General features: G+C 31.9%; 2 protein-coding genes across 5 annotated transcripts in view; both read right to left on the reverse strand.

Annotated features, from left to right (window-relative positions):
* Positions 1-494: 494 nt before the first annotated feature.
* On the reverse strand, positions 495-4,694 carry LOC115034276 (dentin sialophosphoprotein-like). The gene is made up of 3 exons (XM_029490624.1): positions 3,186-4,694; positions 1,309-1,573; positions 495-940 (listed from the first exon to the last, which is right to left on the reverse strand). Exons 1-3 carry the CDS (start codon positions 4,677-4,679, stop codon positions 642-644), a joined length of 2,058 nt encoding a protein of 685 aa, XP_029346484.1. The 5' UTR covers positions 4,680-4,694; the 3' UTR covers positions 495-641.
* Positions 4,695-12,670: 7,976 nt separating this feature from the next.
* The window catches only part of LOC100573273 (probable poly [ADP-ribose] polymerase DDB_G0278045), a 13,756-nt gene continuing 11,147 nt past the window's right edge, over positions 12,671-15,279 (reverse strand). For all 4 annotated transcript variants that reach the window (XM_008186676.3, XM_008186677.3, XM_008186679.3 and 1 more), the window contains exon 5: positions 12,671-13,490. In XM_008186676.3, the coding sequence (XP_008184898.1) occupies positions 12,847-13,490 (644 nt within the window). In that variant the 3' untranslated portion in view covers positions 12,671-12,846. The remainder of the gene's footprint in view (positions 13,491-15,279) is intronic.

Below are 15,279 nucleotides of genomic sequence, written 5' to 3' on the forward strand. Positions count from 1 at the left end.
ACCGCATATCCACGGGTTTTAAAAGAAATAAACTTAACAAATAGAGCACAGACGGCAATTGAAAAGACGAAACGAATCGAGAAAAACAAAAAAAGCAATAATAACGACCGACGCTGGCGAAAACGGCGTAAAAAGCATTTGAAAACCAACCGACCGCCGCCGCCGCCGCGACGAAGGTACGCGATTGGACGCGTCAAGGAATCGTCGGGAACGGGTCGGGCGGACTGTAGAAACGGAGCGGTGCTTCTTTTTTTACGCCACGGTTTCATCATAGCCGGCGCTTTCCGTTCCATGGGTCGCCCTGAGTCAGCTGTTCTCGTAGTCAGCTGATCTTCATTTTATAGTATTAGATATGACTATCACATAATCCAAAAATCAATAAAATAATCCGGTCAAACAATTATTTTCCGGGACTGATACTACACAACTCCCTTAAAAACGTATAATAATCGTTTTATTTTTTTATATAATATGATAATATGATATACAGATAATATGATCTTTACTAGAATATAACTAACAAAAATATGACAGTTAGAACACATTTGTACGATAGTAAATATAACACAAAAAATACTTAATGCTTCTAAAAATACTTCTTGTTTAGTTACGTAAAAAATAAAAACAATTATTTCTAATAATCAGAAGTCATCGTCGGTGTAGTGAAGATAACGTTTGTAGGGTTCATAGCGACTCCGATCCCGGCGGTTGTTGCCACGGGAAAATTTGCTCTTATTTATGTGTTCGGGTCTCCTCTCGTAGTACACAAAGTACATAGGATAAAATTCATTATCATTGAACTTAACGTACACGTAGCCGTTAGAACTATTTGTCGTATCTGAACTATTGGGTGGTACAATCAAGGTGCCTCCATTGTCCCATCTAGGGATCACGTACGTGTCTTTTACCAGTACGGAACATATTATGATCACTCGTGTGTCTGCAACCGTTCGCGAGAACAGAAAAATAAAGTAAAATCTCACATTATTAACTACTATGAAGTAAAGGTATACTATTAATGGTACCTTAACGTGCCAGCAATGGACAAATCGTTCAATTATTAAATACTGAACGCTAGTGCGAAAAAAATTTGCAGAAATGATTATTTTGGAAGTTAGCGATTTTCTGTTTTTAAGATACTATGCGTATATTAACGATATATTTAAAAATAAATAAAAAGTAATGTAGGTACAACATTTTAACAACGATTTTGCGTAGGTGTGATGCATTTTAGTGATGGAAATGGGTGCGTACAGCATTTTGTCAACATATAAACGATTATCATTAATAAACAATATTATTAAATACCTTCGCTATGGTGATTATCAGCGTAATAGTTGGCGTAGTCAGCGTTGTCGCTGAACGAAACACCGCGCCCGAACTTGTTGCGATTGGTGCGTCTCCAGTCAAGTCCGCTTTCTAACGACTCTATTGCTCTGGACTCGGTGGTCACGTGGAACAGCATTTTCTCCTGAACACTTTGGCCAACGTCCAATTTCATTTCTTCTTCGCGCAGCAAATACATACCGTACATATGTGGGGCGTAGACATGACGTATTTTACTGATGTTGCACTGCAATACATAAATTATATATGATTATATTTCAATGTTTAGAGAACATATAATAGTATTTACTAAAATATAAAATTTTGTAAAATAAAAGTAGTAAAATACAGATAGTATTTAAGAAAGCTAATAGAATTCAAATATTAGGTAATTCGTTATTACACAGGTTCCTATGGTGTAGATACTTATTAAATTTATTCAACGAAGACAGCAATTGTTGATTTTTAAAATGATAGGACGCATATGTGCGTCCATAGCACCACAGTGGGCCATACGTTGGACACATATAATATGCGTCCATAGCAGTGAAAGGGTTATGAGATGCAGGAATTAGCTCATCCGCACAAAATCGTTGCTTTTTGCAACAGTTTTTTCACTTACATATCACATAGTATGCTGAATTCTTGTGCACTATTTAAATTCTAAGTGGAGCGATGGCAGTAAAAAATTGAAATGCTAAGTAGATTCGATAATTTTTTATAATTTGTAAATATAATAAGCCGGTAATGTAAACCCAATACAAACAGAAAATTCGGCCGTGCAATTTGGCTAATAATAAAATATTTATAAGTTATCGGCCTAGATTTATTCGAGCATCCCAAATTTTCACCAGGGCCAGACGGGAATCGCTCACCCACCACCCTAGCCAGTCAGCCCTGCGGGTGGATGACTGAACCAAGTTGGTGATTTATCATTAATTATAGTGTTATAATATGATTACTACTTATAATTAGGGATGAGAAGTTATAGGAAGTAAAATTAGCAAAATATGCACAGAAAAAACAAAAATATGCCAACAAATATGCGAATAAAAAAATGAACAATAACAATTAGGTACCTACATTCTGATAGATAATAAATTATTATTATACTATTGAATAATTATATTACTGTTTTTACTTGAGTACTATTATATTATTTTACAACTACAAATAAATGTGCCTATGTAAATAAAGAAAATTGAATTGAACATTTGAATATTTTCAACATCTAAACGACGACGATTGTCCGAATGAATATTTTTAAAAAGGGAAAAACTTTTATAAATCTAAAATATTATATATTATTATTTTGTAAATATTGTGACACTCCCATTTAATTATTATTACTTTATAAGTTATATTACATTTTAGGTTTGAACGCCGTATTTTTGAAACTACAGGTTCTGTGTTCAATTATTGTTATTACTTATTATCATTTACTAAAAATGCAATTTATATGCACGAAAAATCATTAATATGGTATTCCTGAAAAGATCACCAAAATATGAAAAAAATAAACTACAAATTTGAACTCAATAGACTATAGAACAGTCTTTTAACTCGCCTAGCTTAAATAGAAGACATGGACAAAAATATCCAATTTTTATAACTTCTCATCTCTACTTATAATAATATAGGTATACATAGTCAAACACATTGATTATAAATACTATTAATTTATTTATACTTATTTATCATCAATTACAATAATTGACAATAGTTAAATTCTTTAATGTTACCTACATTAATATAATAATATTTAATATTTTAATGTTTACTAAATAACACCGAAAAGTAATAAGTAATGTGTGGTAATAGGTATTATACGGTCACTGATCAATCGTCACGGTACTTACGTTTGGAAAGGTTTTTTGTACGAGTTGTTTAATTTGATTATAACCATTGCTATTCAATTCACAAAGCAGCGGACGGTTGGCGTTATGATTGCAGGCTGCTAACGATGAGGCACGTTCCAAAAAATGGTCCGCAGCGTGCGCGGTTAACATCGACGCGCAACTGGTGTCATTGGTACTGCTGGTGTCCATTAAAATAGTCAATGGGCCGGTGTCATTGCTAATGTTTGAGTTCATTATAATAGTCGGTGCGTTTGTGTCATTGCTACTGCTGGAGTCCATTAAAATAGTCGGTGCGTTGGTGCCATTGGTACTGCTGGAGTCTATTATAATAGTCGGTGCATTGGTATCATTACTACTGCTGGAGTCCAATATAATGGTCGGTGCGTTGGTATCATTGGTATTTCTAGAGTTCATTATAATAGTCGGTGCGTTGGTGTCATTGCTACTGCTGGAGTCCATTATAATAGTCAATGGGCCGGTGTCATTGCTTATGTTGGAGCCCGTTATAATAGTAGGTGGGTTGGTGTCATTGCTACTGCTGGAGTCCAATATAATAGTAGGTGCGTTTGTGTCATTGCTACTGCTGGAGTCCATTAAAATAGTCGGTGCGTTGGTGTCATTGGTGCTGCTGGAGTCCAATATAAAAGTAGGTGCGTTGGTGTCATTGGTACTGCTGGTGTCCATTAGAATAGTCAATGGGCCGGTGTCATTGCTAATTTTAGAGTTCATTATAATAGTCGGTGCGTTTGTGTCATTGCTACTGCTGGAGTCCATTAAAATAGTCGGTGCGTTGGTGTCATTGGTGCTGCTGGAGTCTATTATAATAGTCGGTGCATTGGTATCATTGCTACTGCTGGAGTCCATTATAATAGTCAATGGGCCGGTGTCATTGCTTATGTTGGAGCCCGTTATAATAGTAGGTGCGTTGGTGTCATTGCTACTGCCGGAGTCCAATATAATAGTCGGTGCGTTGGTGTCATTGCTACTGCTGGAGCCCGTTATAATAGTCGGTGCGTTGGTGTCATTGGTACTGCTGGAGTCTATTATAATAGTCGGTGCATTGGTATCATTGATACTGCTGGAGTCCAATATAATAGTCGGTGCGTTGGTGTCATTGCTACTGCTGGAGTCCATTATAATAGTCAATGGGCCGGTGTCATTGCTTATGTTGGAGCCCGTTATAATAGTAGGTGGGTTGGTGTCATTCTTACTGCTGGAGTCCAATATAATAGTAGGTGCGTTTGTGTCATTGCTACTGATGGAGTCCATTAAAATAGTCGGTGCGTTGGTGTCATTGGTGCTGCTGGAGTCCAATATAAAAGTAGGTGCGTTGGTGTCATTGGTACTGCTGGAGTCTATTATAATAGTCGGTGCATTGGTATCATTGATACTGCTGGAGTCCAATATAATAGTCGGTGCGTTGGTGTCATTGCTACTGCTGGAGTCCATTATAATAGGCGATGAGCTGGTGCCATTAATACTGCTGGAATCCATTATAATAGTCGTCGTGCAAAACTGCCGGGAAAAAAAATGTGAATCATATATATGTTTATATTATTTTAATATATTATTTATTATTTTAGATTCTGAGCGGAGCGAGGAAGCTAGTGGTTTTATAATGGTGTTTTTTTTTTTTTGTTGTATCCTGTATACAAAATTTCTACCAGAAAGATTGCTTCGATTTCAACATATAGTACATTATCTTTTAGCAAATTGGATCAAGATAGACTTTAGATAGGTCATTTTTCGATTTCCTCAATAGTTATTTAATGCCATGGGAAAAACTACTAACTTATTACGAAAAACTTAAAATGGGATTTTAATTACTAACGCTTTGCTTATCACTGTCGCAACGAATAAAAAATTATAATATTATAATATTAATTCTTCTTAAAGGCTATAATAAATAATAAAAATATAAAAAATCCAGACTGATAAACCTTCTCCGCTCATAGGAATCGTTTTTCTTATACAATGAATTAAATTTTAATACAATCCATTAAACATTGACCCACTTGTAACTTACTGTACAGCAGAGCGACATCCACTTAACCGCTTTTTTTTTTTATATTTATATTTATATCATTGTCGAGGTTACAGTAGAATATTCTACAAAAAAAAAACTCTAAAAAAATCTAACGAAAAATCCGACGGAAAATGAAAAGTTGTATCCAGCCTAAAAACATATTATATGTGAATATTTGAATTTTTATAGCTTTGTCTTAAAATTTAATACAAGATCCCCTGATCCCAAGAAAGTATTCTCATTGTAGAAACCTAGTCTAAAAAAAATGTTTTGGTAATCTAAAAACAGAACAATTCTTTCCATATTTATAGTTCAAATTTGGATGAAATCAAACATTTAAAAGAAGAACAACAATGTATTATAAATCATAAATTATTTTGTTAAAATTTAAAAATAATATACGCGGGGGACTAGAAGCTTTTACCTATGCGCACACATAATAGATTAGTGTGGGGTCGAGTCCACGACAAATTCCATCACTAAAAGTGGACAACTTTCAATCATATTAGACTAAAATTGTTACCATCATATAATAGTAATGAGGGTTAGATAGAAAATGTCCGATCCGACATTTAGTACATTACTAATGCGTATTATATACCTATAATAACTGTGTGGATATAAGCTACCTATAGGTAAAGATTGAAAATTACCTTAATTTGCACTAAGGTGTGAGCCGTGAGGTAATCTAACGCACTAACGCAGCACACATAGGTACCTATAATATTAATATCCTATTTACTATGCTAACGAGTTGTTTTTACATTTCAAATGATAAAAATATGGTTCACGTAATATATTAATTAAATCTACCTTAAAAATATATTTAATACAGTTATTACGACTGAATGTTGTTATTAAGAAATATATTATTATCAAATAGCCCGGTTAGGTATTATAAATTGAATAAATTACTTTCTAATTTTTTTTTTTTATAATTCCCTATAATGTATTGTTAACATATGTATCCTTTATGTTAGTATAATAAATAATATAGAAATAGAATTAGAAAACACTAGAATTAAAGAAAACCTAATTGTTTTATGTAAGGCATGTTAGAGCTCAAGCATACTCACCTCAATTTAGGTTTAAATTACGCATATTATTATAATCAAATTCTGATTTTTAGAATTTTTAGTGTTATTATAGACGATATTTTTGAATACTTAGATTTTTCACAACATTTAAGGAGTATCCTGTGGCGACATCAACTTTAATTTTTCTAATCGGAACCTACATGAGTTAATACGAATTGTGGACCAAATGATTTTTATGACCATTTTGATGTACCTATAGCTATGTAATACTAGTATTCAAAATTCGATCGAAAGTTTTTAGTTATTCTACTTTAAATACTTAGAATAATAGTCTAATAAAAGGATATTATTTAATTTTGTTTTGAAAATTATTGGGTACAATATTAATCTATATCCATTTTATTATCTTAAAATTGTCTGAGTAGATACCTATATTCAACTAAGTACCTAGTAATCATTAACAAATAATTTATACTGCATACTTAATTATAATTACCGGGATCATATCCGTTTACAAATAATTTATCAACTATTAAAGTATTTCAACAAGAACAACTCAGAAATGTTTAGTTTAAATTTCGATACAGACGTCAACATTTTCAAAAAAATCATTCGATTCACAATTTGCATTAAACATTAAAGCATGTATAGCTCTCATTTGAAAAACAAAAGTTGGTAATTGGAATCGACACAGGATAAGTACTTCTTAAATTTTGTGAAATATCTATGGGTATTCAAAAATATAGGTTTCAACTAGATTTAAAATTTCCAAAAATTGAAATTTGAATATAATATAGGTATGCATAGATAATTTAAAAATAATAGGTAACGGGGTGAGCATGCATAAAAAAAACACCTTGCTTATATTCATATTTTAAAATGTAAACTTATTGTATTTGATTGATATTCTAACATAATTACTTACTTATTCCTGAAGCAAACGTTCCAGTTCTGATGGCATAATATGTAGGTACTGCGATGGCATAGACGGAGCTAACCCAACGTTCGAATCAGTGAAGACTGAAGACTCACTGAAAATTGTTATTGTTTAGGTCCTGGCCCTCCTACTATTATACCATTGGCGTGTCTTACAAGTTTGTGCGATAGATGTTGTTTTGATTTATGGAAAAGGTACATAGGTACAAAATATGTTTTTGTACATTAATTTATCATGGTAGATAATCCTAAAGTACATTATATATTATTATTATTTTATTAATTTAATTAATGTATCATTAATTAACGTGCTAGGGTACAAGGTATAATATGGCGATACATGTATAATACAACAGGGGCAAAATTATTATTATTATGATATTTAATAATTAATTAGGTAATAATTAGGTATTATGGCATAATGCATAATAATGTGAATAGCATTCCAAAATGTATGTAGGTATATGAGTGTAAAAGGTTAAATGCATATTAATATTATATTGTATACCTAAAATGTCCGTACCGTGCAAATATTATGTCCACAATAAGTTTAAGTATTGCCAGTAATTGAAAATATACAGGGTGATTCATTAAGCGTAAGACACTTACTATCTCAAAAAGTATTTATGTTTTTGAAAATATTTTTAACATGGTTTCAAGTTGTTAAAAAAATAATGTTTTTATAAAAAAGTTATATTTTTAATCCTTATATTTTTTTAAGTTTTTTACTTTTTTGAATGACAGCATATAGTTTTAATTTCATATTCCAAAGCAGAATATTTTTGTAAGTATTTTGATTCATAAAAATCGAATTTAGGGCGAGTAGTTTATGAGTTATAAGTATATAATACCTATTTAGATGAGTGAAGTGGATTGATATAGGGTTACCCCGCAAAATGTTTGTCTACTACTCCGCTTGTCTAAGCTTTAAATACTTATTTATAACCCATAAACTACTCGTCCTAAATTCGATTTTGATGTATCTATATATTTGGCTAGGTTGCACTTTATTATGTCGATCATAGCCGGGTCTGCAAATCCACTGCGGCTGCCACCATCCTCCGTCTATTAGTATAAGGTCTGTGTATAATACACGATTTTATCTTGAAACAAACTCAAAAACTTAAAAATCGTTCACAAATACGCAGCACATGCGTTTAGGAAAAAAAATTCAAAAATGCGTTGCACTGTTCATTACGAAGTCAAACGCGGGAATGAAAATAGTAATACTAAAATATTCTAAATGCTATAATGTGTTACCCTTATTATCTCCAAAACAACATCAACAATCCACTATTTTTTTTTACCAAGAATTGATCAGTTTAGTATGTGTTTTATTTTATCAACATTTTTGGTAGGTAAACCTGTATGTATCTATAACAATGCATAGCCGCATAGGTTCTTTATACAAGGTGACTTCACAGACCACCGTCAGGTCACCTTTGGTCAGTCTATACAGTCTAGAGTCTAGACTATACTCTGCACCCAAGTTCAAAATGTATGAGGGTGCACACGTACATATAGACATAAAGTGGCTGTTATCGGTTACCTTTGACAGGTGACAGCCGGCGGGTCACAAATCACAATCGTACCTTTTACGACTGCTGCTAACTGCTAAGTAGGTGTAGTAGTAAATAATTTAGTATAATCTAACTTTATAAGTATCGTAGAGTGGAACTACTGATGAACCATTTTTTTTAAGGTTACTATTTAATAATATAATATTATTCATTATTGAATATGAAATTGTTATTTTTTGCCTATTATCTAATATTGTCTAAATACAGAATAAATTTCCAAATATATTCATAAATATAATAAATTATAATTTATAGATGCATACGTTTGATCAACTTAACTACTTGAAACAATAAAAATTGCTAATTTTAAATAAATATATTAAGTAGCTAAAAGATTGTCTGACTAAAATATAATTAATAATTAATAACAACTGCTAAAAATTCCAACATAAAAATGATACATTTTCTAAAAAATAATTTGGTAATTCAGTTGATCAAAAAGGGAACCGGAAAAAAAAACCATGAAAATAAAAACCAAATTTGTATATTTTATTAGACATAAGTTTTAATTTTCTAATTAAAAATGTTGATCAATAATCCAACGGCCCAGGTGTTCTATCTGTTGAATACTATCGTCAGTGGCGTATACAGGGGGTGGGCCTGGTGGGCTGCAGCCATCCCCCTCCCACGAAATTACAGTCTTTTTAAATAGAACAACAATATATTTTATTAGGAACTATTGTAAGTTATAATACTTCATAGCCTGTTGAAAAATAACAAATACGAATATATTTATAGAAACTATTATATTGTATGTAGTATTTATATATTATATGTAGTAGACAGTAGCCTCTAAGTAATAGATCACTTGCTAGTTTTTATCTACTATAGCCCACCCCAAAAATTATTTCTATATACGCCACTGATTATCGTAACCTAATTAGTGCATTTTGAATAATTAAAAATAATATATATATTTTGTATATTTAAAAATATATAAAAACGAGCTTAACTATGTTATACTATGTTTTGGGAGTAGTATTTCTGTGTTGGAAAAATTGTTATTGGTAATTTTTATTATTTTGACTTAATTTAACTGAACAAATGATCAATTTTTATTATTTTTTATTATTTAATATAATATATGTCTGTATAGACAATTTTTTAAACAGTACCTATAGCCTATTTGAAATTATTATTATAACTGTAAACTGTAGTAATTTATGTTTGTATTGACAAATTTTAAAAACGTATTTAAAAATTATAAAATGTTCAATTTTTATAGCTAAGGATTGAAAATGTATAACAACGATTCTCATAATTAATAGATCATACTGTAACCAAACAATGTGAACAATATATAAATACTATTTATATAGAAATTGTTGGAATTTGCGTAACTTGTTGTAAAAATGTAAAAAAAAGGTTAACATTTTTTTTTTATATATTTTCAAACTTACTTTTATATCGACCATTAGTAGCTTAGGTATGTATAGTAAAAATTAATATTTAAAATATTTAAAAAATACAATAATATGTGAATAATATGAAATAAATACATAATATAGTAAAATACAAAAATTTGGTTTTATTTTCATGGTTTTTTTTTCTTTTGGTTTTTTATTTTCGTCTAATGATCAAAAATATAAATCTATAATTTATTATATTTATGAAAATGTTTTGAAATTTATTAAATAATAGGCAAAAAATAATAATTTTATATTCAATAATAGATAACATATTAATATTATTAATAATATCTAACATTTAAAAAAATAAGTCCGCATCAAAAATGTACCGGAGGGACAATGTCCATTTACCATTATTAAGTGTTGTCAATTATATTATTAATTCTATAATAATATCAATAGTATTTCATAGTAGGTATGAATGTATTGATTTTACAATGTGTTCCTAACCTATTATGACATGTCTTGAAATCTACTAACGCTGGACAATAGGTGTAAACGTATAGTAAATTAGTAGATGACAGATGTATATTATAATATTAGGTATGTACTCTATTCAGAATTATCGTGGTCGTCTGTTTGTGGATGAGATTATTCCCACATAGGAGAACGAGAAATAGCGAAATCTAAAGTTTATCGATAGAAAATTTTATGGAGATTCCATTTAAATGGTCGGTGTAACGAATTTTCCAGTAATTAAATAGATAGTTTTCAAAAAGCATAAAAAAAACCAAAAAAAATCATACAAAATTCGCTTTATCAAATAATAAACCAGTTTTCGACAAATTAGATTTTAATTTATATAGTAACTCCTAATCCTAAAGATAGGTACAACCATTTACACAATATCACGTTTTCATAGAATGTTTTTTTTTTATTGATCCTGAAGCCCGACATCAACATTTTTACATTATAATTTTTTATACACCATACAATTTTCAAAATGTTTAGCTCTTTTTTTTATTATTTATAAGTTTTTAAAAAAAATATTCGCTCATTCAAAAAACTTGAAAATTAAGTGCAAGGTTGATTCCTCATAAGTTGTTCCAATTTGTAAGTCCACAATACTTTTTTATGAACGTCTGAAGTAAGCACTTCCAAAAAATCATAAAAATTTGAAAATTATATTTAATATTTATTTTTAATTAAATTATATTTAAATTTTAAATATATAATAACGAATTTAAGCATTACAACTTGAAATACAATAGGCCCTCGGACGAATAGTGGCGTACTCTTTTGAGGGATTTCTGAACTCATGAATTGCCGTTCATTTTGGCATCAGTTTTTTATATTGTGAGATAATATATGCACCGGCCCACTGTGCATTTGCACAGTAGCATATTGCCATACTGGCCCAGTCCACCCCTGCAAATGGTATAATAACAGGGGGCTAAAAATCGCCTGTTACGCTAGGTGAATTTTACCTCCGGCGATTTTTACCCCCTCGGTATAAATTACAGGGGGTAAAAATCGCCTGTTACGCTAGGCGGATTTTACCTCCGGCGATTTTTACCCCCCACTGGTACAAATTACAGGGGGGTAAAAATCGCCTGTTACGCTAGGCGGATTTTACCTCCGGCGATTTTTACCCCCCACCGGTACAAATTACAGGGGGGTAAAAATCGCCTGTTACGCTAGGCGAATTTTACCTCAGGCGATTTTTTTTTGCGCTGATTGCCAACGGACTTTTATCATACTCACTATTATTGTTATTTTTTTTTTTTTAATAATTACGAAACTATAGTGACTACTGACGGCGCAGTCGCGGAGATCGAGAGATCGCACAGTCACACTTAATAGGTACCTACACGTCGTGAAACGTGAGTATGTGACTACTGTAACAACACTGATTGTGAGTTGTGACCACAGTTAAAGATAACTATTATAGCTATTCATTTCTTGCCTGTCACGTCAACCCTCTATCTCGGCTAACGCTAAAATATGCCTAAATGTGCTGGCCGATTATGGAAAGTTCTAAACCTTCATAAATAGCTCACGATCATGAAGGTGGGCCAGGTTTTTGATGGAGCAGTCACTGCTGTAAATATTTGATTTTAGTTAAATAAACGATACTGCATGGAGGCCAAGCAGTATGCAAATGGCAGTTCAGTCCTCATGTATGGAGGTGCCACAATAATAAAAAAAAGCTATTTATTTTGGAGGGAACGCCGGTCGGGTGGTAGATTTCTGTATCGGAGGATCGGTTTTTTTAATTGAATTTAACTGACAGTAGGACTTTATAGTACACATTATGGGTATGTGCCAGTCAAGCTAACCACCGTGTTTAACCGATAATTAAATAAGCCACAACTATTTCGTATGATTAACTTTTAAACTGTCAGTTAAGAACGCCGTTGGCGAACGGGTAGGTAAGTCGTACGTGTAACTTGCGGGTATAATTATCAAGAGATAGCGTCGTTCAACATAATTATACATTTGAACATTAAGGACTGCCATAGAAAGAATGAGCTCGGAAAATCATAATAAAATAATATATAGGTACATTCGGTTGTTTATTATAGGACAATAGCTAGCAGGTATAATAAAAAGGTTATTTTTCATATTTATTGTATTTTTTATAAATTTTAAAATGTAAAACAATTGTAAACAGAAATATTATAAGTATGTTAAGGTTATTATTTAAGGTCTCTGAAAATGTAAAACAATAAATTACATATAATAATCAAAAGGTACTGCTATCATAATTTTCGAATGACGAGACAACGAGCGGCGGCGTTGCTTACTTGCGCGTCTGCTTCGACGGCTGCGGCGCGGCGGCTTGACTTCCTTGCTTTGGCGTGACAACGTCGGCTTTGGATGCGGCTCGTTTGCGTTGGCCTCAGCTTTGGCGCGTCTGCGTCGGTCTCGACGTTTTTTGGTGGCGTTTCTGCTTTGGCATGGCTGCGTGTCAGCGGTGGCTTTGGCTGCGACGTGTTGGCTGTTAGACTCGCCGATAAGCAGATTAGCTACTTGCTGACACAACGTCTCTTCCTGCTGCAACCTCTTGTTGTTTTCGTTGTTGTTGTTATTGTTGTTGCTGTTGTTGTTTTTCTTCTTTTTCTTCTTCTTCTTCTTGGTGGTGGCATTGAAATATTTACTTTCATTAAATAGTTCCGGTGTCCACCGGTAATAAATGAAAAACAGCGGGTAAGACTCGAAGTCGGTGTACTTGACAAACACGTGGTCATTAGGGCTGACCGTAGTATCTGCGGTGCCGGGTGGTATGATTAGACGGTTCTTTCGGTCCAATTTTTCGGTCACCAGATACGGTGTATCATTAATCAGTACAGTGCTCATGACGATAACTCGAACACCTGCAGCCGAAAGTGAGAATAGAAAAAGAAAAGAAACGCTCAATCATTAACTCGTATGAAATGTAAATTGTTCAATTATAATATAATATACGACAAAGTATACCTATACCTACAGGTTGATAATTTTAAAACTAACACTAATTTTTCAAAAATTATGTATTTTGTTTTTACGTAACTTCAAGTCATTACAAAAAAATATTTATTTAATACATTTTTTTTAAGATTTTATACTTTTTTGGATATATATATATAAGGAATGTGTATTGTAGTATTATACATATAAAATCTCTGCTTCCCTATGTCAATTTACGTGGGGTTGCGTGTAATTTTACAATTTTAATGGACAGTAGTGATAATCGTAGTCAGACTAAAAAATTATTTTTTTGTGTCTACAGATGTATACAAGACCTGTCGAAACAAAAGAAAATTGTGTTTGCTCTATCCTTTAAAGTTGCAGTTAAAGCTTGTGGCTTATCCGAGGAAACTATGAGGACGTGTATGCAGCAAAGAAAGTGAAGGTAGTTTGAATAATGCAATTCCAGAACAACGACGAGGCTCCGCGTAAAACGTATAAGCGTGAAAACCATTGTCTGAGTTAGATGATTTTGATACAGATATAGTACGTAGAACAGTGCATGAGTTCTGCGACAGAGGTTTGTACCGATAGCTCTTAAGATTTTAACATAAGGGAAGAAAAAGTGTGTTTGGGAACGCTCTCTTAAGTCGATGCGTTCGGTTTAAAGAAATTTTAAATTTTATAATGGTAAGAAATGTCTCATGAAAATCTTTATATACGTTGTATAATATATAAATTAGCACTGTGCAAAATATATATGGATATTTTGACGAGTTAGATAATTTTTAGTGGGTAACCTCACCATTTCCCTGCGCACAGTCATTACTTTTAACGAAGGAAGTCGATTTGGGCTAGAAATTGCGTATAAATCCAGTGGCGTACCCATCACTTTTCCCTCCTAATAAATATATTTTTTATAGGGTTCGGAACTGCTTACAAGTTATAAATTTGTCTTATGAAATGGCGAAATTAAATACAAAGTTTGAATTTGCATATTTGTGTATTTTTTTACTTAAATGTACATACAATGTACATTGTCGGGAAAAATTATATTTGGATAACATTAAAAAATATCTTAAAAAATATTATGTTTGGTTAGGTACAATAGCCGATAATTTTGAGATTTGGGGAGGCCGAAGCATAATACCATACTATTATAAAATTGAATAAGCTTAAAAAAATTAAGTAAATTTTAAATACATTTTAAGTAAAAAGGGTGGAGGCCGGAGGGCTGTTAAAGTTGTTGGTGGAGCTTGGCTACAGTTAGCCCTATGTTTGTATATGTAAGATTTCATAAGTCTCTTTATGACAAAACTGTGTTTAAACTATAATTGACATCTAGATTGTAGATTGTACGAAGTAATCAACATCAGTAGATACGTATAGGTAAATTTATCACGGTTTTCGCATATCAAGATATTCCTTATTAATTATTTATTAACCTAGTATTGTATGCCAGAATTTTTAAAAATTAAGTTGTTATTTATTTATTTATTTATTTATTCATCAGGTTTATATACCTACTTATTTTAGATTCTGAGTGGAACGATGAATGTATTGATTTTACAATGATGTGTGTTTTTTTATTTTTTTATTTTTTTTGTGTCTGTGTACACGATAAGTAGTCGAAATAATGCTACGATTTTTAACTTCAGTATCTTGTTCGATCAGAAGTGAATATCGTTGGTACATTGAGGAGGTCAAAATTTAATT

This window comes from Acyrthosiphon pisum, chromosome A2 (genome assembly GCF_005508785.2).
Source record: "Acyrthosiphon pisum isolate AL4f chromosome A2, pea_aphid_22Mar2018_4r6ur, whole genome shotgun sequence".
Classification (NCBI taxonomy): Eukaryota; Metazoa; Arthropoda; class Insecta; order Hemiptera; family Aphididae; genus Acyrthosiphon; species Acyrthosiphon pisum.